Source organism: Phalacrocorax carbo, chromosome 9 (assembly GCF_963921805.1).
Source record: "Phalacrocorax carbo chromosome 9, bPhaCar2.1, whole genome shotgun sequence".
Taxonomy (NCBI): Eukaryota; Metazoa; Chordata; class Aves; order Suliformes; family Phalacrocoracidae; genus Phalacrocorax; species Phalacrocorax carbo.
In genome coordinates, this window is record NC_087521.1 from 12369245 (window position 1) to 12391218 (window position 21974).

A 21974-nucleotide genomic window follows, 5' to 3' on the forward strand; every position below is an offset into this window, starting at 1 on the left:
CAGTGGGCAGGAAGGCAATGGGGCCAGGGGGTTGTAGGACTGTGCCTGTGCTAGAGGTATCAGACTGTACCTGCATTCCCAGGGACAGGCACCTGCAGCCCATGGGCAAGGAACTCAGTCGCAAAATAGATGTCATAATTATGGATAATTAATTACTCATGAATGAAGAGGGGGGGGGGGGGGGCTTGTTCTGATATATTATGGGACTCTTCAGCACCTCTTGTGATATTTTTTAGAAAGCTCTGGTGTGTGGGGAAGGACAGCAGGTTGCAGTGTACACCCTTGTAGGACATCACTATTTAACCAACCAGCTCCACCCCTAGCTCAGAAAGCCCCAAATCCTCCCTTGCCAGCCATCAGGAATCCCACTCCACCACCATCCCATTGCACAGGCATGGACCATCTCTGCACTCTCTGCCCTACACATCACCTCCCACCGCTGCGACCTGCCAGGCCCCCTGGGCTCCCTCCTCCTTTTCGGGCTAGACACATTGCCAGACCAGAACTCAAGGCTATTCCTCTTTCTCCCCAAATTTCTGAGTATCCCCTGTGGGATCAGGACCATTACAGAGCTCTGCTGTGGAGCTGGGGGTCCTGGGTGGGAGAGGGACCCCTCCTCTGGGAGGACAGGAGGGAAGGGGTGAAGAGTCACCTCTTCCACACCCACTGGTAGCATTTAGTTTAACTTTTTTTTTAAGCTCAATTAAATTTCTGAAGCTTACATCTTCCCCAACTGCTGTGCCTTGTTGCCTTTTTGCTTCCTTCCCTTCTGCTCGGGCGGCTGCAGCAGACGCTGTGAGTCTATAATAAGTTATTCCGTGCTGGTCCTCGGATTTCAATTTCCACATGTTTCCCTTCAGGCTGTTTCCAACTAATTTCCCATTTGCATAATGCCCCCCTTAGGGATGTTCTGGCACAGCCCCTCCCCCCCCTTGACAAGATCATCAGAGATTCAGGCTATTAGTGGAAAACACTTTAATTCTGTTGGCCCTTTAGCCCAGTCCTTCCCCGTGCATCTCCAATTAAAAAAATACTAAGAGGCAGGTTGGGGTGCAGGGGGATGAGGTGCCCACAGGGAGGGGGCTGGGGGCTGCTGGCCCCCCCACCCATGGCATCCGCTGGAAGGAACCATCTGGTAGAATTACAAATTCAGAGGCAAATGCAGTTTCTCATTGCTGATTCTGGTCCAGCAGCCCAGACGGTTTTGTCTGGAACAGAATTGGCAGGGAGCACCCCACCCCTGGCCCCCAGAAGCCAACCACCTCCCGTCTTGGGGTGCTCAGGAGGGGGATAGGCATGGAGGGCTTTAGCTGGGATGGCACTGAGCTGGAGGTTGGTGGGTCTGGTCACCTCTGCTGTATGGGCACCCACAGACATCCCCTGTCCTGAAATAGCACTCCTGTCCTGTTTGGTTACTTGGAAGATTGGATGCCCAGGAAGGCTGAGCATCAGGAGACGGGAATGAAAACCATCCCTTGGCTGCTGGATGAGGGTGCCCCTCATCTCTCCTCTCCAAGCCACCTCATCTCTTCTGGACACTCCAGTCCTTCCCTGCAAATTCCATCTCTCTCTGTCTACCATCAGAAGGAAGACCTGCTTATTACCTCCTGATGTTTGTATTCTTCTGCCCCTCTTCAAGCACAGTTTATTTTATGCTTCTACTACACACAGAGCAACATGAACATACATGATGCTTCAGTATCTGTCTCTCCCTAATTCTTGTCCATCCACACATGGCAAAAAGCCTGCATCACCATCCCACTCCCAGTGCTAGCTGCTCGCTGTGATCTACATGGCAGTACATCTCCCTCTGAGTTGCCCAGACACCAGCTTTATTATAACTACCTTTGGAAACTGCACAAACACGTCCAGGTTTAAGGGAGCACAGCACTCCTGCAAAGCTCACCTCTTCGCTAGCCATCTCCATGTTCTTATAAACAGAGCCTTTTTTCCTGCTTTTTTTTATTAGCTCTTCCATGTTATAAAACGTAATGGGAACTTTCAGACCAGCTTCTGAACAGGTCTCTGATGTGCTTCTCTCTTTTATGGCTCAAGTACAACAGTAATCGCAGACATTAACATGCTTCTTTAGGATGAAATGTACATTTGAGTGTCACTCAGGTGGAGGAGTATGCTGCACCTCTTGCAGAGCCAGCTGCAGCCTGCCCAGAAACCCAGGGAAGGGGGTGATGGGCGCCCAGAGTCTGCCTGCAGCCGCCTGCACATGGGGGAAGGAGGCAGCAGGGGAGCCATGGCCAGGGTGACTGAGGGTCAAGGTGGATGCTGGGGAGTGGGGGTGAGGCAGGGCCTTTTAACACCAGCCCTTTTGGGGCAGTCATTGCCTTCACACCCACCTCTGAAGTACTTGACGTGTTGCTGACAATATACGAATTAGCAAATGTAAGGTGTAAGAGGGAAGTGTGGGACTTCCTTGTCAGCAAAAGCTTTTGGATGGATGGAGATACCCCTTTCTAAGGCATGGGAAGAGGTGTGTGGAGTCACCCCCCATGTCTCGGGCTCCCTCCAAGTCTTCCTGCTCTCTGGATCCACTCCCTTGCAAACAGCACTCCCACCCCAGGCTCTGCGTGTCATATCAGCCTTTTCTTTCCAGCCCTTTTTGTGTGCAGGGCCCTGACCCAGCACTGAAAGTGGAGTCCTTCAGGCCCCCACCCCTTCCAGCTTGCTTCTTGGGTAGAAATTGCCATTACAAGTCTTTTCAGGGCCCAGCACTGTGGGACGCCAACATTACGGGGGCTCCAACTTGCAATTATCATGACAGTCGTTATTAATGTGGAAAAAACCTTGCAGTTTTTGCCAGCTTGCTCCAGTGATGGGAGTGATGGTGTGCAACCACCAGCCTGCCTGCCTTCTTGTTTCTGGTCTGTGATGGGCCAGTGACTGGGATGTTCTCCTGTGGATCAGGGGTCTGTCTGCAGAGGGATGTGGAGAGCATGCCCTTCGATCGTGTCCATGGTGTATCCTCCTACTTTGCTGCAGCTGAGGGGCCAGGTGCCACCCCATGCCACCCCATGGCACTGAAATGAGAATGTTGTCCCCATCACAGGAGTCTAGACAGCCCACCAGGACCCCAGCCTCCCAGAAGAAAGAGTGGTAATTCCCCAGCACCATATCCCCTCTCCTCCCTGTGTGCCCCCTTCATGGGCCAAGCCTGGGTACCAGCAGTGGATCTGCTGGCTGCGGAGGTGGGAGGGGAAGCCATGGCCCCAGAGCAGGGGTGGTGGCACCAGCCCAGCAGCAACTCTCAGCATCTCTCCTGCACATCTTCCACCAGGCTAACGTGCTTCTCCTGGTCCCAGCAGCCAGGCCAGTGCGCAGTTCCCTGCTGTCAGATGGTGGCACCCCACAGCCTCGGGGAGAACAGGGGTCTACTGTTTGTCTGAAAGGGGACAGAGCCTTAGCAGGGCATCCAAGCCAGGGTCCTGCCATGCAAGCAGCCCTTGCAGGCACTGGCGTCCTGTGCTCCGCAGGAGACCGTGATCCCAGGAAAGCCAGCAGCCGGGGACAGCGCTGACATGCAGGTGGCAGCTATACGTGGCCCCCTTTGGAGAGATAAGCGATCAATGCTACCACCACCCCGACGTACACTCCTGTGCCGATGGTTATGGAGAGCGCAGCGAGGAAGAGAGCTCGACGGGAAGCTGAACTGGCCAGATGGAAATCTCCTTTGGAGACAGCCTTGCTGGTCTGTAAGGAGAAGAAATGCTAATTGCTCACAGCTGTACCAAAGCGGACTTTGAGCTTGCGTGCAGTCGTTCCACTACTGAGTCAGGCCCCCCTCCGCAGCCACTACATCCCATGAAGGCTGGGGGCAGGCAGCAAGGCATCTGTCAGTCCAGAAGAGCTCAGCACAGCAGTGCCACCTACACACATTTCCCTGTGAATTTTGCCTCCAAGGGAAGAGTGGGCTTTGGCTGTTTGTCTGAAAGCCCCAGCCATGTGGGCGCTCAGCCAGAGCTGTGAGCAGGCAGCTGGACCCTCGTAAGCCCAGGCAAACAGTCTGTGCACAGTGGTGATGGCTGCATGGTACCAACTAGATACAAATATATGGTACCAACTAGATACAAATATACCCTATACGTATATACACAATACTGACTTGTCTCAAGGAGCTGACTGCTGATGGCATAGCCCCTTGGTCTGGCTGTGCTGCCATTTGATTTTGCCTGCATGGGGTTTTCAGTTGAAGTCTATTTGTCATAGAAGAGCTGATGAAGCCGGTGATGGAGGCAAATATGGGTGTTGGCTCTCTGGGCTGGTGAATTCCATCTTCCCTGAGAGCTTGGGGCACATTCAGAGCTACTCTTAGTATTACCTACTATTTGTGTTCAAGTTGCCATGTGGAGATCAGGCCACCCACTGGGCACAGACACTGAATAAAGAGATGGTCCTTGCTTCAGAGAGTGAACAAAAGTGGTAGTTATAGCAAATGGAGCTAAATTTAAATTGCACCAAGTACATCATCACATGGAGAGTGCACCATGCTACCCTGCGCCACATGGAAAAATGTGAAATCATCCACGCCTCAGGGTCCTAATCAGTTAAAGCTTCCCCAGCCTCTCACCGCCTCTGTGCCAGGTACTCATGTTATATACTTTTCCATTTCTGTTTCTATCATCTTGATTTAACTTCTTAATGCCTCCCCCCTCATCTATTCTTGGTACAGCAGCATCTCCAGAGCAGACTGACTCCCTGGGCATGAGCTGCCTCGGATTGGGTCATGGTGTTGGACCTCCACACGACTGAAGAATGGGAGGGCAGGTGGGAAAATGCCATTTTCCCGAGACTGCGTAGAGGGTGAGAAGTTGGGCAAGGGGCCAAGGGGAGCCCCAGTTCCCTAAATAAGACCTGAAAGACCCAAAGGAAAAAACCTGACCTCCAGTAACCCGCACAAGAGCCAGAGGGCTTGCAACCCCACAGCAGTGTGGAGACATCCAGGAGCCAGGAGCACCCTTTGCCTCAGCTGTCAGGGGTCTAAGCATGGCACAGAGACAAGCCTTAGAGCCAGAAAGGTGCCCAGTCCCCTGCGAAGGCTGCTGTGGCTTTCAGGGCCCTTGCTCCAGCACTCAGTGCACACAGGCAAGCAAAGGGATCTCTTACCCCTTGGGAGAAGTAGAAGGCAGCAATCCCCAGGGGCCAGAAGCAGCACAGCATGGAGAAAAGGGCCAAACCCAGGTGGTCCCGGGGGGGAAGCATCAGGAAATGATCCTCACTTTCGCTGTCGCTGGAGGAGTCACTCTGCAAAATCAGATGGATTCAGCACATGCCCACCTCCCCTTGCTGCCTTGTGGGCTACATCTCAGCCCCTCTCCTCCCCGCTCCTGGTCTCTCCTTGCCCCATCATATATTCTCACATGTTTCCCACCTGCAAATTCAAGGAGTGAGTTTCAAAAATATTTTAGCTTCCTCAGCCTGGTTTGATGAGAAAAAATGTAGCTCAGCAAATTCAGGAGCAGAGTGGATTCTCGGCTCCCTGCCAGAGCAAATGCTGAGCTTGCTTGCTGGGGGTCTGGGATTTCCCTGGGAGATAGATAGTCTTAAACTGAAATATCTTGAGCTTTGTCAGAACTGGCTGTTTGTCAGCTTAAACAAACTTAAACAAAGTGCCTTATCCCCATTAGGGACTAGGAGATCAATATCCTGCTAAACTAATTTAGCAAGTGAGGGAAAGCGGTTGAATTGGAGCCTCCATCGCAGGGGCAACGTGTCCTGTCCCCTTAGTGAGCACATTGCTCAGAGTAGCTGCAGTCAGCCCTCCTGCCTTTGGGCACCGCCCAGGCAGCCGCAGACTGGCTTGGAAGTGATGTGTCTTGGTGGGGAAGGCACGCAGACATGGGGATACCCCTGCTGCCCTCTGAAAAGGCCCCACCATTGGCACTGAAAGCAGAAAAGCTGTGCTGGGTCATCAGACATCAGCTCCAGCAGGCTCTGGGGACCCACTCCCACCTCTCAAGGTCCTGGATGATGTTCCCAACCTCTGTACCACTGCTGGAGCCATGGTGGAGCACAGAGCACAGCACAAGGCTGCTCTGCCAGCTCTCATTCTTCCTTTGCAAGATTCATCCAGTCTTTATATATTTAGCTTTCTCTTGGCTGCTGCCATCAGGCATGTGAATTTTGCTGTTATGCAAGAATTGCTATTTCCCGTTAGCTTGAGTGTCACAGTGGCGGAAGGTTGCCCTTGTCAAAGGGTCCCCATATCCCAGGGGTCCTGCAGAGACAGCCCCACCTCCCCATCACTCCCAGCAGGCATGCAGCCAGGCTTCCCTCAGGGAAGCTGACTTCCTTCTGAGGTCTTTGGTGAGGAAAAGGGAGCAGAAATGATAAGGAGGAAGAAGAAATATTGGGTACACAGGGAGAGGCTGGTGAGGCAGGAGATTGTAGGGTCTGGGGGGGAAGGTCTGGGAAAAGAAGGGAGAGTAAATGACCAAGAATTTGGGCCAATGGCCAGAGTTACCAGAGGAGGAGTTTGGTGCCATCCCACTTGCATAGCTCACCTCATACTCCTGGAGCTCCTCTTCCTCCACCTCGTAGGACACAGTTTGGATGCGGATGTCGCTCTCTACCAGGCAGGACCCCTGTGCTTCATGCCCATCAGGACCTTCAGATGGAGCCTCTTTGCTTTCCGTAAAAGTGGTCTCGCAGCTTTCCATCTTGCTGTCCTTGGCCTTGAGGGTGGTCTCATCCTTCACGAGGATGAAATTGGGACCATACAAGGCTTCAACGGCCAGCTGCAGGGAACTGGCATCCAGCAGCTGGTGAGTCCTGGCACCGCCAGTGTTTTGGAAGATGTAGGAATACAGTTTCCCTTGGCAGTGATGACTGGGGTAGTCCTGGCTGTGATGCTGGTGGTAAGAATAGCTGCTGCGAAGGTGCCCGTTGGCCTTGGCCAAGAGCGGGTTTTGGAGCTCACGCACACTCTCCATGCTGCTGGTGGTGGGGGGGGGAAGAAATCCTGTGGGAGCAGAGAAAGTGGGAGGGAGGAGGCTGTTATTTCAGCAAGGCAAGGGAGCAGAAAAGCCTCACGCCCATGCGGAGCCGATGTCAAGACAAGGCTAGTGGGAACAGAAAGATTTGGCAATGCTGGAGAAAACAGGCGCCCTCCCCCGCTCTCCACGGCTTGAATGCTTTCTCGGCAAACTGAGCATCTCTTCATCTCTCCCCAGCTGGTAGTAAAATAAGTATGCAGCCCTGCAACAAGATGATCTGATTCAGGCTGGATCAAGATGAGGATTTGCTTTATCTATAATGCATCTTGAGATGGCCACGTGCAGCCTGACAGGAAAGGACCTACTGCATCTTTTCTGCTGGTTCATAATGTGTGCTGTGACAAAGCCTAACAGAGAGCACAGAATCAGATAAGATGCTGACAGCCACTTGAGGGGCCTTCCTGTCTTCCCAAAGCGGAGGGTCACATGGTGAATTACAACCCTCTGGTCATTACACATGCACCTAACTGTCTTTCAGGTAGCTGGGAGGTTTTCTAGGGCTCTTTCAAGGCTGAGCTGGGGCTGGGCAAGAGTAGCTAGACATTGAGGGAAGCCAGGAGGCTGTTGAAAGGACACGGAGGTGGTGTTTGGGCTGGGGTGGGGAGTGCCAGATGTTCAGCTGGCTGTGCAGAGGAATGGAGGCGTGTGGAAGTTAAAGGGGAGACACCACAGGGCTTGGTCCGCACTGAAATTACAAAAATTTAAGTAAACGACGCATCACATCAAACCTCTGTTTAAACCAGCTGCACCCCTGGGTACAGCTGGCAGCTGCACAGCCCTGGCTCTGGGCCACCGGCTTCAGAAAATGCCGAGTCCAAATGGGATCCTCAGCTACAAATGTCAACACGGGTTTCTTCCTCAGGAAAAATCACCCCCTCCCCCTTCCTCCATTCCAGAGTGCTAAAATCTTGTGCTGCCTTTTTTTGTTTGTTTGTTTTTCATTAGAATTTCTGAGATGAAATATTTCAATCCCTTTTCTTCGGAGGAACATTTGCTATTTTGGCTTCCCAACCCATCTTGGCACAAAGAAAATGTGTAGTGAAATATCAGTGTTCCCCAGGAGAGAGAAACAATTACTTTGCACTCTTCAGTACCGAGCCCCATGTTTTACAGCTGCTCTTTAGCATGTTCCCAGCTCCTACACCGTGCCACCTTATTGCCTTGCAACCCCAAATGTTCCTGTCCTCCTTAGAGACCTCCATCACCGCCTCCTCTGCAGGATGCTGTGCAGCAGAGCCACACTTCCACCTGCTCTAGGGTTCCCTGAGGTACACTAGGTTTTCTGATAGAAAGCACATCACCTTGGGTTTAAATCTGTCCTCAGGAAGAAAATATAAATAAAGAAGTTGGAGTTGAAGAGTCCGGAGATTCAAAAACCCAAGTAGTCCCGTCTCCTTGGCCGAACTGCCATACCACACAGATTTGAGTGCCGTACCTGGTTTTAAATGGCTCTGTTGATGGGCTTTGTTCTGGCAGTGGTCATCACATTTTAGAAAGCTGCTCAGGAAAATGGAGTCATTCAAAAGCACTCCCATGCTGCTAAAACTCCGCATGTTTTGGTGAATGCTCCCCACTTCTCCCTCCCCCAAACCATCTTCTGCTTTCTGCAGTCTCCCACCTTACCAGTAAAGCCTGTAATGGCTTGTGTGGCAGATGGCCGTTAAGTATTTTCAAAATATTTAAGGGAGATGCATATTTGTAGCACAGACAGTTTTATTTCCTGCACAGACCCAGAGAAACACAAAGCTTCATCCTGGTTTTCAGGCAAGGAAAGTATGAACCCATTCTTTGCTTACCTCAACATGCAAATTATATTTCCAGTAAAATATCTTGCTTTTCAATGAAACAGTAAGGAGAGACCAGTCACTGAGTGTCATTTGAGAGCAGCAGCCCAAGCAGGAGCAGAAGCCCAGCTCTAGCAAGAGAAAGACAACAGTTTCAGGAGGGCATCCATGCCCCAACTCAAGAAATGTTTCTGGCAGCAAGCTAGGGTAGGGAGGGATGGGATCTCGCTGGGAGCTGCCAGAGGGAGCTGGGTCCAAATATGCTGAGAAACGCCAGCAGATGGGCTGCAGACAGGCTGCTGGCCACCGGGCAGTGAGCGCTGCCTGCATGGAGGTTGCTGCTCTGCTCACTTCAGGTCTTCAGCAGTGGGTTAGAGGAGGGGGAGGGCTGTGCAGCAAAGCCATATGTTCACAGCAGCGAGCTCTGGGAAACACTCAGAGCATGGCTGGGGAAAGGAGAGAAAGGAGCTGGGAGGGACTAGAAACCTAAAAGACAGCTTGGGAGGCAGCCGGTATCACAGACCAGGGTAGAAAGAGTGCATCTATGCAGCTGGGCTGCTGCTGGACACAAACTCTGCTGACTTTGGGCATCCCAAAGGATGCTAAAGGGTCCAGCTGGTGGGAGATGGCTGGCTGACCTCGGCTGGGGGAAGAGGCAGGGAGGACTTGCCAGTAACAAATATTCCAGGGTGAACACACTTCGGAAGAGTAACTGTGGGAAGCAAAAGAAACAGCAGGAAAATACTGCTGAAGCATGGGGAAGTCTCTGTGAATGTAGGCTGGGCAGGGCTGAAGGACTTGCCCCAGGGAAGCAGGGACAGCCCAAACTTCTCTGGTCTCTCAAACTGCCCTGGAGCTCTCCCTAAAGCAGGGCTGAGACCTTGGAGGCTGCTGCACTGCACAAAGCATGAATGTGGACAGGGCAGGGCTACAGCTAGAAGATTTTAATCTGTGCTAGTCTTGTACCTTCTGGGATTATGAAAGATTTACCTGTACTAAGCTCTCTTTTCCTTGCTGTCTTCCACTCTCAGGAGTTGGGGACAATGCTCTCCCTGGCAGCAGGATGGGGCAGTAACAGGGCTGCAGGGGCAATGGAAAAAGTGTGGAAGGAGATCTCTCTGCACTTCTCATAAATAGGCAAAGGGACCACCAAGTGCACCCCTAGCATGCAGTCCTGGCATTTGTCAGCAGTGGGGAGGGGACGCTGAGGGACAGCATCACAGCATGCCTTCGGCAGTGTGCTCAGCCCTGCTGGAAAGCAGCCAGGCTGAAACCTCCCTCTCTGATAGCTGATGGGAAGAGTCCCAGTGCCAGAGGGGTTAGAGGTGCTTCCCATTCCCTAGTCACCAAGATCACATTGCATAGAGACTACTCCCACGTGCACAAGCCCACATGCTTGCGTGTGGCAAGTGGTCTGGATTTGCAGGTGGCGATGAGGGCCATCAAACTGCTAGAGATGGTATTAAAGAGGGAATGGCAGGGAGGGCAAGGACCAGCCCCATGTGCACATGCGCAGGGAAGGGCAGAGCCAAAAAAGCCTTGCGGTTGTCCCAAAACCCCATTATCTGGCTCCTACAGTGAATTTAGCCACACAGGGACTTAATAAAGTAAGCCTGGTAATAAAGTAAGCCTGGTAATAACTAGGCTTGGGGGAAGAGGCATGAAGCTAGCAGATGAAATCTAGGAAGCTGTAAAAGACAAAATTGGCAAAGAGTGGCCATTCTCCATCCTCATTACCAGCATGACTGGATAGCGTGCATATCCATCAGCCCCATGGGTCTCGTCTGGGCAGTACTGGCAGCAGGTAATGGAGGTGAGATGCTGTTAGTTGGACAGGGAGGATGCACACATACAAGCACACATGCACAACATGAGCCCAGAGGGAGGGCACACCTGGGAGGAGGCAGACTCCTGTGCCCTGACTGAGCTGGACTATTGCTGCAGCCCTACTGCCAAGACTAACGGCTGCTGGCTCCCTAATGAACTGCCTCCCCCCTGGCAGGGCAGGGCACCCCATGCTCCCTAGGCCAGTTGCAGCCATCCCCAACAGAGTGGAAAATGCACAACTGTGTTGTGTACTCTGCTTCTCAAGGCAAGTACTGGATAAAAGGAACCAAAATAAGGCATGAAAAGAAAGAGGTAGCAAATTCAGCTTTGTGCTTCACGGATCTCACCTCCATACCATGTCCCCATGGGCAGTCCAGGTCCCCTCGGGACCATCCTGAGAGTTTTCCCACGGACATGAGAGGTGCTCAGGTCACTGGCCGCTCCCTCTGGCAGCAGTGCAGTACTCAGAGGGACCCTTGGCACAGATGCTGGCTATGATAAGCACAGTTAATGATGAATTAAGTAGCTGTTCCAGGAATCAATCATCATTTAATTGCCCTGTCAAGCAAACACTCTGCCTTGCTTCCTGGGCTCATTAGCGGGTTGCAATTGTGTTGCATGTCCCCAGACTCCTGGGTGAGAACGTTAGCCCATCCTGGCCAAAGGCTTTCCCCTTTGGGACAGCACCTGGGGAGGCCAGTGCCCTTGGGGAGCGGTGCCTCACTGCGCTGCATGACCTGGCTGGTCCAAAGGCAGGGGACAGTGTGAACCCCTATTCCTGACCCAGCTGATGGGAAGCAGCATCATGGCCAGGTACGGCTGCCATAGCCCTGGGGCATGTGGGCTCCTGATGAAGTAGGAAAGTACAGGAGAGGTGGCTAGCACCCTTTCCAGAGCCCAGGCCCTCCTGGAAGCTCTCAGGAGGTTCTCTGGGACTTGTAGGTAGAGGCCCAAGTCCTGCCAGGGCACAGTACCTCTGTGTCTGCGCATCCAAGCTTGCAATTCTGCCCATGAGAAAACCAGCTCACGAAGGCTGCTGAGAAGCAAAGGCAGAGCATTGCAGGCTGGGAAGTTGGCATTCTGGAGAGGGAAAAGGAGAGTGAAGAAAGGGCTGTCAGGGCTCATGGACAATGTGTCTGGCAGGGGTGGACTGAGCCCTCTCTCAGCCCTAGAGCCTGCATAGCAGCTTGGATACCTGCCAGATTCCAGCCCTGAGCCCCACAAGGTGAAGCACGGCTCAAGGGGAGAAAAAAGTGCTTTCACCAGCCCCACAGACATGGCTACAGAAAGCGGTTGTGCTCCGGCCAACACGCAAGCCCTCCGGCTAGTGCTTGTCTCCACACCACTGCTCCTGCCTCAGGCACAGCACCATTGTGCAGAGTTGGGGGGCGGGTTTTCATCCTGGGGTGTAATGAAGCCTTCACTGGTCCTGGGAAATGTTGCTGTGGCAGGAGCATCAGGTGAGAGGGTGGCTGGGGGATGGAAGGGGCAGTGGGGTGGTGTGGGGGAAGGAGCTCTTGGTGTGGGGCAGGAGGGGAGGGCAGTGGGACATGACAGCCCCAATGGGGCAGGCAGAGGTGGTACCCAGAGAAGTAAAGGAGCATGGTAGGGGCAGCAGTGGGAAGGGAATTGGTGGGCAAGAGGAAGGGGAAGCAAAGTGACATGTGGATCAAGCAGAAAGCTGGGCCCTGGCTGTCAGGATGGAGAAAAAAGAGACTGTGGATCTGCTGGAGGAGAAAGAGTGGGTGAAGACCAGGAGGGAAGGAAGGTGACAAAGAGTCCAAGGACATGGATTAGATGGAGGATAGCTGAGGCGTTTGTGATGTAGAGCATCTAATTCACATCTTTGATGCAGCCAGTTTGACAGAACTGGAAAGGAGTGAATAAAGCACATGTTCTGATCTCCTGAAAGGTAGAGAGCCAGTGCCTAGGCAATGGGCTCCCGGCTCCAACAGAGACTAAATTGCTCTGAGAATTGGGATGCAATGGGCTGCTTTTCAAGGTTCACAAGTCAAATTGGGCAATTTCCAGGTGGAAATCGAGTCTTTATTCTCCCTGACAAAATGTTTCTCTGCAGCAGTGTTTCGACCCAGCTGTGTTCAGAGCTAAGGCGTTGCTCCTAATGGTAAGAAACAGCAAATCCATCCCTGGGGCTGGCAGGGATGAGGCGGGCTGCTTTGGGAGGGGCCGTGCCAGGGGCTCTGCAGGGCTGTGGGCTCCCCCACCGCCCCGTTCCCAGCTCTGGTGCCAGCACGCCGAACACGCTGCCCGTGAGCACCAGCACGGGGGATCAGCGTGAGCTCCATCACCTCCAAACACTAGAAAGACACGCTCGTAGCACTCGACCTCAAACCGGGAGCGCCTGCAGACAGCCTGCGCCCTGCCGCTGTGGCTCCTGGGGCTGCGGGGCTGGCACGGCGCTTGGGGCTCGTTGTCACCGTGGTCCCCAGCCCGGGCCGGGCACCCCCAGCCCGGCACCCACCCCCGGCAGGGCCTGGCACTTGGGAGAGGTGGCCGCTAGATGTCCCAGGCGCTCCACGCAGCGCAGGCCGCCGCTCCGGCCGCCGCACCGCCCCGGGCCCCGCAGGCAAGGGGGCAAGGAGGAAGCATGGAGGGTGATGGTAAGAAAACACATGCTTGTGTGGGTGGCTAAGTGTATAATTAGCAGGTTTGGACGCTCTCAGCATCATTTTTTTAGCTGGAGACGCAAACAAGTAAATAAGGTGGCTGTCAGAACTTTCCACAGGCTGTCCTGGGTGGGGGGTCTCCGTGGGATCAGGGAGAAGAGGGGGCAACACAGGGGACTGTTTCTGGGGCTGCCCCAGTGCTGGAGGGCAGCGGCGTGGCCATGGGGCAACCAGCTGAGGCAGAGCAGAATGGGTGACCTGGCCAGCAGCGTTGTGCCAGGGAAATGGTCCAGGACAGGATCAGGGGTGGACAAGTTCTGGAGGTGCCAACAGCCATGCTGGGGCAGTCCTCTCGGCCTTGGGGTGCTCCTGCTGTGTTTGCACCCAAACAACTTCAGCCCTGCGGCACCCTCAACAACAACCCCCAGTGAAGGGCTTTAAAGGGGCACATGATGCTAACAAACACTGATTGATAGCTCTCGCTGGAGGCTTCTTAACATTCCTATTCAGGGACCCAGCAGCATTGCTCGGAGGTGGTGGAGGTCAGGGTGATGAATCCCACGTGGGGAGGCTGCTGGGGCTGTTGCTCAGCACCTCCAGCCCTTTGAGGCATCAGACAGTGAGGACAGCTTGGGAGGCTGTTGGACTCTGACTGCTCATCTCAGCCACAAAATGCCAGCCCAGGATCAGGGGAGAGTGAATTCCCCTGCCTACTGCAGCATCCAAATCACTGGTGTGGAGAAACTTATGCTCAGACTGGGTACAGGCTTTAACCTCCTCTTCCTCAGCTCAGGACCACCCTAAGGAAATACCCTAAGGCTGCTGTCTGGAGAGAAGGGCATTGGCACCCTACCCTCGATGTAGAAAGCCTACTTAGAAATGTCCGTGCCTGCAGAGCTACTGGGAGCTAAACTCACTGACCCCTGGGCTCTGGGAAGCATGAATGTTTCCAGCACAGAGGAAGCCCTGTCCCTTGCTGAGACCATGCTCCCTGCCCAGTATGTCCGAAGGAACACCAAGCATCCCACAGGAGAGCTCCCAGAGGTCCCCCAAGATGTGTTTATTACCAGGATGTTCTCACTGCTGCTGGAAGATGCACAGAAGCTCATGCCTGCAGATTGTAATTTTGCTCGTGGCTGATTTTCCTATGCTAATGGTTACAGTCCTCAATTTCACATCAGGTTTTCTCCTTCACTATTTATACCCAGTGTGGAACTGAACATGGTGGGAATCCTAGATGGCTCCATGCTCTTCTCCCAGCTTGCCCTATTTCACCCATATGCTTTGCTCCAGTCCCATCATCTCCCCTTCACGACTGCTGCTGCCTTGGGGCCCTGCATCCTATACCCCCACTGCTCCCTCCCCACAGACTACACTGGGCTGCCTGGGTCTGTGGCACAGAGTGAGCATCACCCTCAGGAAGCAGCGATACCCAGTGCTGGAGCAGACCTGTGCCTCGTGCTCCCCTCCAGGACCATCCCTGTGCCCCTCAGCCCTCCAGCCCAGCCTGCCCCAGGGCCGTGACCACAGTCTGTACCCCTGGGCTGCTCTCCCTGCCATGGCCTGTCACCCATGACAGAAGCGATCTGGCAGATAGGACCTGGCTTTCCTCCAGGTGAGAGACCTGCTCTGGTCGAGACCAAGACAGGGACAGGGATTTAGCACGTGGTTGGCAGCAGGCTCCAGGGGAACAGAGAGGAGTCCTCCCCTTCGCAGCTGCAGCTTGCTGATAGAGCAGCTTAGCTGCAGCACCTAACTCCATCCTCGCATCTCTCTGCAAATCCCCCTCCTATCAATCGAAGTTGGCAATGTAAAGCGGCTGTTAAGGACTGCTCATTTGTCTCTGTTTAAAACATATCCGTACTCAAATGATTCATAACCACCCTGAAGGCTAGCACATGCCAGCACCCTCCTTTCCCCACCGTCCTGTTTATTTTATCCACTGTCTGCCTGCCTTCAGCTCAGGGCTATTTTCACTTTGCTTACTGCGGCTTGATTCTCCTGGGGATTCACAAGGCTCCTCTACAGTTCAGATGTTTAATTCATTTGCCAATGATCTGCTGTCTCTTTAAAAATGAACTTATGCTGTGGAGATGACACCTTTCTAGCTTACTTCCCCAAACCCTATGCTTCCAAACACAGACTGTATTTCTAAGCAGTAAGCTGATCTCCTGGTCCAGTGAATAAGTGGATTGCTTTCTTCCCACTCTGGCCAACATCTGCAGACTCAGGCAAACTTCAAGGCGTTAAATTGTTAGCCAGGTCAATAGGTGCAATTCAAACCAAATGTTGAGCCTCTCTTTCATATTTGTTATCGCCAAAGAAATTGAATCATTGGCCGAGATGTGCCCTCTGTGTTAAAGAGCTGCAGTTCACGCTGGCAGGAGCTATAGGAGAGGTTTATTCTGTCTTCAGAAATATGGTGAGAGGAAAGGCAGCAGGTGCCCCAACCCGTCCAACAGCTCTTGTCCGTCCCGCAGTCCTGGGGAACCCAGCAGCATGCAGAGGATGCTGATAGATTATCTTCCATGTAGTATGGAAAGAGATGCTACAAAACATGTCAGATTTTCTTTTCCATGGCCCTGTTAAGTCCCAACCATGCCTTGCTGAGGGGCCCTCTGGGCTACAGATGCTTTCCCTCCCTTCCTAGCCTGTTTCTCTTCCCTGCCCATGTCACCGCTAGACTTAGATCAGTCCTTCCCAGGACAGGTCTCAAGCTGCTACTTGTACCTGTCCAGAGTCATAGCATGTTGCAGGAGGTGGCTCTGCTCTGGGTGAGCAGCACTGGTCGTCTGCTCGCAGGCCGAGCGAGGACATCCTGCTCACAGTGCTTCCCTCCCAGCATGTCCCTGCTGTGCAGCGATGAGCCCCAGCACCCTCTGTCTTACCCTGCCCTGCCATCTTGGAGGCCCCAGAGAGCCAGGAGGATTTGCTGAGAAACCTCCACCCAGCTCAGAAGCAGCATCAGTGTGGCTGCTGCATGTGGCATCACATTTCCAAGCCGGCACACATGTGCCCCAGGCCAATTTTTCATGCCAACAGTTGAGTTTCCAGGCATAGAGCTGGGGGACAAGTTCTGTGACTGACTCTGGTTTTCAAAAGATACCTGAAGTGTTTCACTTCAAAAGGAAGCTGGTTTAAGTGATGTACCTGAAAAATGCTGAGGATCAGTGGAGCTTTCCCTTCCAGGCTGAGAAAAGCATTTGGGCTGCTTTGCTGCATTTTTCACTTGACGGAAAAGCAGCAACAGAAAGGCAATTTGGAATAAATCTATAATGGTCTTTTTTCCCCTCTCTAATGCTGTGCTTGGCCCTTCAGCCAGAAAAGTCAATCATTTGCCCATCTTTAATTCTACAGATAGAGAAATACTGGCTGAAGACCTTGCCTGAAATTACCCCCTGAAAGCAGCAGTAGAGCTGTGTCCTGCAAGTGGTGCTTGACAGTCCCAGGCTTGCCTACAGGGCTTTAGAAAACAGGCAGAGAAGAGCCAAAATCTGCCTGATTCAGAGACCGTGCTTGCAAGGGAGCTGGAAAGCCATTCCAACCACAGATATTAAATGGGACAGAGGGCTAAGAAAGGGTAAGAGAGACTTGGAGAAGGGGCATGGTGTATTAATGTCTGGGGCCTAACGCTGGCAGGAGTGGGATGGCATGAAGGGCACACAGTGGGAACAGCAGGGGGCAGGAAGGGCAGAGTTTCAGGCTGTCCATTGAGGTCAAGAATGCTCCTGGAAAGTTGTGAGCATATCCCATCCTACGCAGAGGGGCCGTGAAGGGGGCAGCCAAGCCACGAGGGCCTGCAGTGCCCATGCCCATGCCAGGGGGCCATTCCCTACAGCCTGCAGGCTGCTCTGCTGCAGCCTGCGGGCCGGGCAGGACTGCCCCCGTTGGGGCTTGCTCTGCCGAGCTTGCAGGTGGCAGAGGGGGATTTTAATGGACAAGTTTTTGCCGAACGCTTGGTCACCTCTCTGCAAGCGATGGTGAGGTCTGCAGGCTTGCCTGAGGGCAGGGAGGGGTTAGGTACCATGCAAAAGCAGGGATCTGCTGTACAAATTCACCATGCTGAAGCTGCAGCAAATTACTCATTCTTTAATAATGGTGTTTATTACCTGCCTCTGACGGTGGTTCAGGGAGCCAAAGTGAAGCGGATTCATCTCCCCAAAGCCTTAGCTCTGCCAGCCATTTTCATGGCACAAGAAACTTTTGCCAGAGAAATGCAGTTGCTACATTTTGGCTTGGGTAATTCCTTCTCCTGACAGCCGACAAAATAACCAGCTATTTTCCCGTGGAGACCAAGGCTTTTTTTTCCCTGTGTGTTGCAGGCAGGTTCAGAACCCGCTCCTCTGGTTATGCTTCGTATTTACATAGCGTTACCTTCCTCCTGGGAAAAAGGTTTCTACTGGTGGCTGATCCCAAGCTCAGGAAAAGGGATTTTTTTTTTTTTTCAGAAGCAAAGCAGGCAGCCTGGTAAAGTGGGTTTGGGGAGAGCAGCACAGCTTTTGTGAAACCCGCAGCAGCTTTGGAGAAGGAATTATAAACAGGAGCTTGGCATAGACGGAAAGCGCTTCCCTTCGAAACTCCTGAACATGCGTCTCTTCCCCCAGACACAACCTGGGAGGGCATCTACAGGGCTATAGGGAGACAGTGCAGTTCAGGCAAATAATTTCCTTGGCACAATTAATTGCACTGACAGTAGCCATCTCGGCTGAGGTCCCCGGACAGTTCCCTTGCCCCAGTGCATCCCAGAGATGCGCACCCAGGGTGGCTGGCAGCAGGGTGGCTCCTGGAAGCTGCTGAAGCTCCTCAGCAGAAGGAAAACGATCCCCAAACTTCAGCTGGTGGCTGAGCTGCCTGCCAGGGAGGGAGCCCTGATGGCTGTCTGGGTCCAAGGTGCCATTGCAGTTGCTCAGACATACCTGGCCTCCAAAACTTTTGCTGATATCCTTACATTTTGCCCACCCCTGAGCCTCTGATCAGATAATTTTGTCCTGCCTTCTCCAGGTTGCAGCCTTTCAGCTTTACAGCCCCCGACACATTTTCTGTTCCCTCTGGGGCCATCCCAAGCTTGGTGCCAGGCTAGCTTTCCCTGGGGACCCCCTGCTATCCCACAGGAACAGCCTGGGGACGCTGAGGACAAGTGCCCGGACCCCCCAGGAAAGCCACCAACCCACCTGCAAGCGGGGATGCACCCATCCAAGAGCAGTGCACGGGTCCTTACCTGTGTCGAGGAAGGGCTCACCCACCAAGTTGGAGCATCGGCAGCAGAAGTGGAGCAGCGGTGTCAGGCATGACCATGGCCGGCAGTGGCTCGGCTGCAGGGACGCCGCGGCCTGTCTCCTGGGTGGGCGTCCAGCGGCCCTGTGGCGGGCCTGGCCGTGGGCTGGCAGCGAGCGGTGGGAAGCGGTGGGGAGCGGCGTGGCAGAGCCCCAGCCGGTGCTGGGGTGTGCAGCAGCACACCAGACACAGCGCGGGGCTGTGCAGCAGCAAAGCCCTCTAGCTGCAGCAAAACCGTACTTCACATTTGTGTCCAGAGACCCCCACACTCACTTGCTGGCTCGCTTGCTCTCGCATGCTGCCTGTGGTATCACCAGCTCCTGAGGGTTGCTAATGAGAGCTGTGCGTCGCCACCGCTCCTCTTCTATCGTGCCCTCCCAACATGATTTCTTCTCCTGCTGGTTTAGATAACAAGGCAGAAACTCTCTCCTTTATCTTCTGCTCGCTGCATTTCCCAGCACGCAGCCCTTCCCACTCCCCCAGCAAGGGAAAGACCCAGCATCAGCAAGCAGAGTTTAAAGGAAAAGGATAAATGGGATTTCTTGCTGCTGGAGCCAGTGCTGAGGGGTCAGGCAGCCCGTCCTGGGGGCTGCAACCCAGGGGCAGGTGGCTCATTTGCTGGCTCAGCCAGGTGTTTTTCTGCCCTGATCCATAAGGACCCCGGTGGGCTATTGATTTGCCACACACACACCTGGGCATCACTCTGGTTAGTGGAGTTAATCTGGGTTTGCACCAGCGCAGCCAGAGTTGACACCACAGGCTCCAGGGCCCATCCCTCCCTCAAGCGCCCACCCCCAACTCAGGCAATGCCCTGGGGAGCCTGTGATGTTCTGGCGGCTCCCTGAGCCCCACACTGTGTCTCTGCTTGCTCCTAGTCTCCCCCCACCAGCTCACCCAGCTCAGGGGCACCCAGCACCAGGGTGAATGCTAACAGAGACACAGGCAGCTGAAGCCTGGTCCAGCCAGGGGGACCTGCTCGCATGTGGGCAGAGACCTGCCTGCCCTCGCCTGTCCCCAGTGCTGCTCTGGCAGGAACAGGCTGCCCCAGACAGACCAAGATGTGAATCACAGCCACCTGCACCCACAGCCCAGCAGTCACCTCTTGCAGCTCACACCAGGGCCCCCTCAGGACCACACTGTGGCTTCTCAGCACAATGTACCTTTCTGGAGGCCCAGGCTTGTCTCTAATGCCTCCCAACTCCTTCCAAGTGCTGAACTGGTTTATGGGTTATGTGGACAGGCAGATCCTGTGGTCCTGTTCCCAGAGGGACTGGGACTCTGGCTAGGGGAGGAGATGGCAGGGCAACCTCCCTGCTGCTTTGGCTCCCGGGGTGGTGCACACCTTGCCAGTAGCAGCTGCAAGATCCTTTTGCAAACCTGAAGCAGCTGGCTGGATTATGTGGACTAACGATGGGACCAAAGTGCCTGTGTTCCCTGAAGAGCAAGTGTGGGGTGGCCAGCTTTCCCTCCCTGGGGGATACCCATGTGTCCTGCTGTCAGCATCCCGCAGCAAGTCTGGGAAGGATGCAAGCCCAAAATTCCAGCCCCTGGCTGGGGCCCTCAGCCAGGAGGCTGTCTTCCAGGATGTCAGCTGGAGCACAGGGCTGCTGCTATGAACAGAGCAATGCCCAGGGGAAAGGTGACACTGTTGGCCAGACCCAGCCAGCAGAGCTTGAGGTGGGTCTGAGAAGGGAATAGTCCATCCCTGTGTCCCTAGGGTGTGGGACAGACAGGAAAGGGATTGGGAAGCAGCAAAGGAGGTTTGGCCTCTCCCTCATCTGAGGTCTGTCAGTCTAGGTTAGGGGCATCCTTTGGGAATGTTCTCGACAGGCAACACCCTGCCTTGGGGCAGAGGAACAGAGCAGACAACTCATAATGGCCCCTCCAGCTCTCCAGTGATTCCAGCTGAACCAAACTCTATGCAAAGCCCTGTGTGTGCATGCTCCAGGATCTCAGGGTGTTTGCAAGCCCAGGTCACTAGTCCTGCATGGGCATGGGGTGAGCTGCAGCTCTGTGAGGAGGCAGGGGAGGCAGTGGGACTTGCTATTTTATGGCTGGGAACAGGGAGGTTTGGTGGCAATCGATCCTCTTCCCCGAGAGAAAGTCTCCATAAAGGTTCTTCTTGCATCCCTGGGAGCCTGTAGGGATGTGGTCAGAGGGAGCACAACCCGCCATCAGCTGCCTGCTTTCCTGGTCCTGTTGTTTGCCTCAGTTATCAGAGCCTGTGCATCCCTGTCCAGCCAGTGTGCGCTAATTAAAGGCAAACAAAGAGGGCCTCATCGCACATGGACAGCCTTTTGGCAAGGCTGGAGGGGCTGTGGAGGTGAAGTGAGATGTGGGCTCAAAACCCCTTCTCTCTGTGCCACGGGGGAGACTGAAAGAAAAACTGCGTCACTGGATGAAGCATCTTCATCCATGGCTTGCCAAGGCCCTGAAAGCTGCCTCAGCTTTACGCCGCTTCGTCCTTCACCGGGGCCGTGCATGTTGCTGTATTAATATGCAAGCACTGCGATTGCCCAGCAGGGTGGGGGATTAGCCCTCACCAACTTTTACAGCTACTGCTTAGTGGCAGAGCTGCAGCACTGTTTCTCCTGCTTTAATGATGATAAGGCAACATTAGCATCCCAAATCAAAGTCTCTCTAACCTCGGGCAGCTCTGAGAGAAATATATGCATGCACAGATATTATATGTACATACTAGTGCTTATGGAGGTATGGCGAAAACCAGCTTAAGTGATGTGGTTTGAGGCTTTGCTTTTTATAACTACAGCCATCCAGTCCAGATTAGAGAGAGGCAGTGTCCCTGGGAGGTGACACCAGGCAAAAGGGCTGTGTGACCTGGAGGAGTCGGTCAGAGATGAACCACCTCTGGGGCACTGAGGACAAGCTGTCAGTCAGAAACTTTTCTGCCCAGAGAAGGAAAAGGGAGAGAATCCAGAGCAAAATGTACAGAGCATCCTGCTCTGCTGAAACTTCTTGTCAGATTTATGCATCCACTGAGAGGAATGAAAGGAATGTGGATATTGAAATGGCCCTTTGCTCTCAACTGCAAGGGAGACCTCTGGCAAGAGCCCATCCAGCAGAAGGAAATGAGATCTCATTACATTAAATATTAGCTGACACACTATCACGCTGGATGTGTTATACTAGCTAAATGATGCCCCTCTTTAAGACATAGTTAGAACAAATGTTGCCATAGATATAAAATACGTGAAGAAAAGGCTGCCTTGCTCAGGAAAGTGAGATTTTGGTTTTGATTATGTTGTCTCAAACATTAAAGATTCTCTGCCAATATGTCCTGAGCTTCACATGCTTCATCTAACTAAAGACATAGCAACAGATAAATACACCACGAAAAATTGGGTAACATTACTTTATTGATGGTCAAAAAACCCCAGATCACTCAAGACTGAAATCTTGAACTCCTGCCAAACAGTTGCAAGCAGACAGATGAG

General features: G+C 53.5%; 1 protein-coding gene across 1 annotated transcript; it reads right to left on the reverse strand.

Moving 5' to 3' along the window:
• Window positions 1–920: 920 nt before the first annotated feature.
• SYNDIG1L (synapse differentiation inducing 1 like) lies at window positions 921–18942 on the reverse strand. The gene is made up of 4 exons (XM_064460371.1): window positions 18464–18942; window positions 6516–6973; window positions 5119–5256; window positions 921–3705 (listed from the first exon to the last, which is right to left on the reverse strand). Exons 2-4 carry the CDS (start codon window positions 6942–6944, stop codon window positions 3547–3549), a joined length of 726 nt encoding a protein of 241 aa, XP_064316441.1. The 5' UTR covers window positions 6945–6973; window positions 18464–18942; the 3' UTR covers window positions 921–3546.
• Between the last annotated feature and the right edge of the window lie 3032 nt (window positions 18943–21974).

What these genes read in the sequence shown, in the direction of transcription:
- SYNDIG1L (XM_064460371.1), bottom strand. Translation starts at nt 6,944, where the DNA reads ATGGAGAGTGTGCGTGAGCTCCAAAACCCGCTCTTGGCCAAGGCCAAC. An exon ending in AGGAGCTCCAGGAGTATGAG is followed by an intron (nt 5,257 to 6,515) that starts GTGAGCTATGCA and finishes CTGATTTTGCAG; the next exon opens with AGTGACTCCTCCAGCGACAG. An exon ending in CCTTCTACTTCTCCCAAGGG is followed by an intron (nt 3,706 to 5,118) that starts GTAAGAGATCCC and finishes TTCTCCTTACAG; the next exon opens with ACCAGCAAGGCTGTCTCCAA.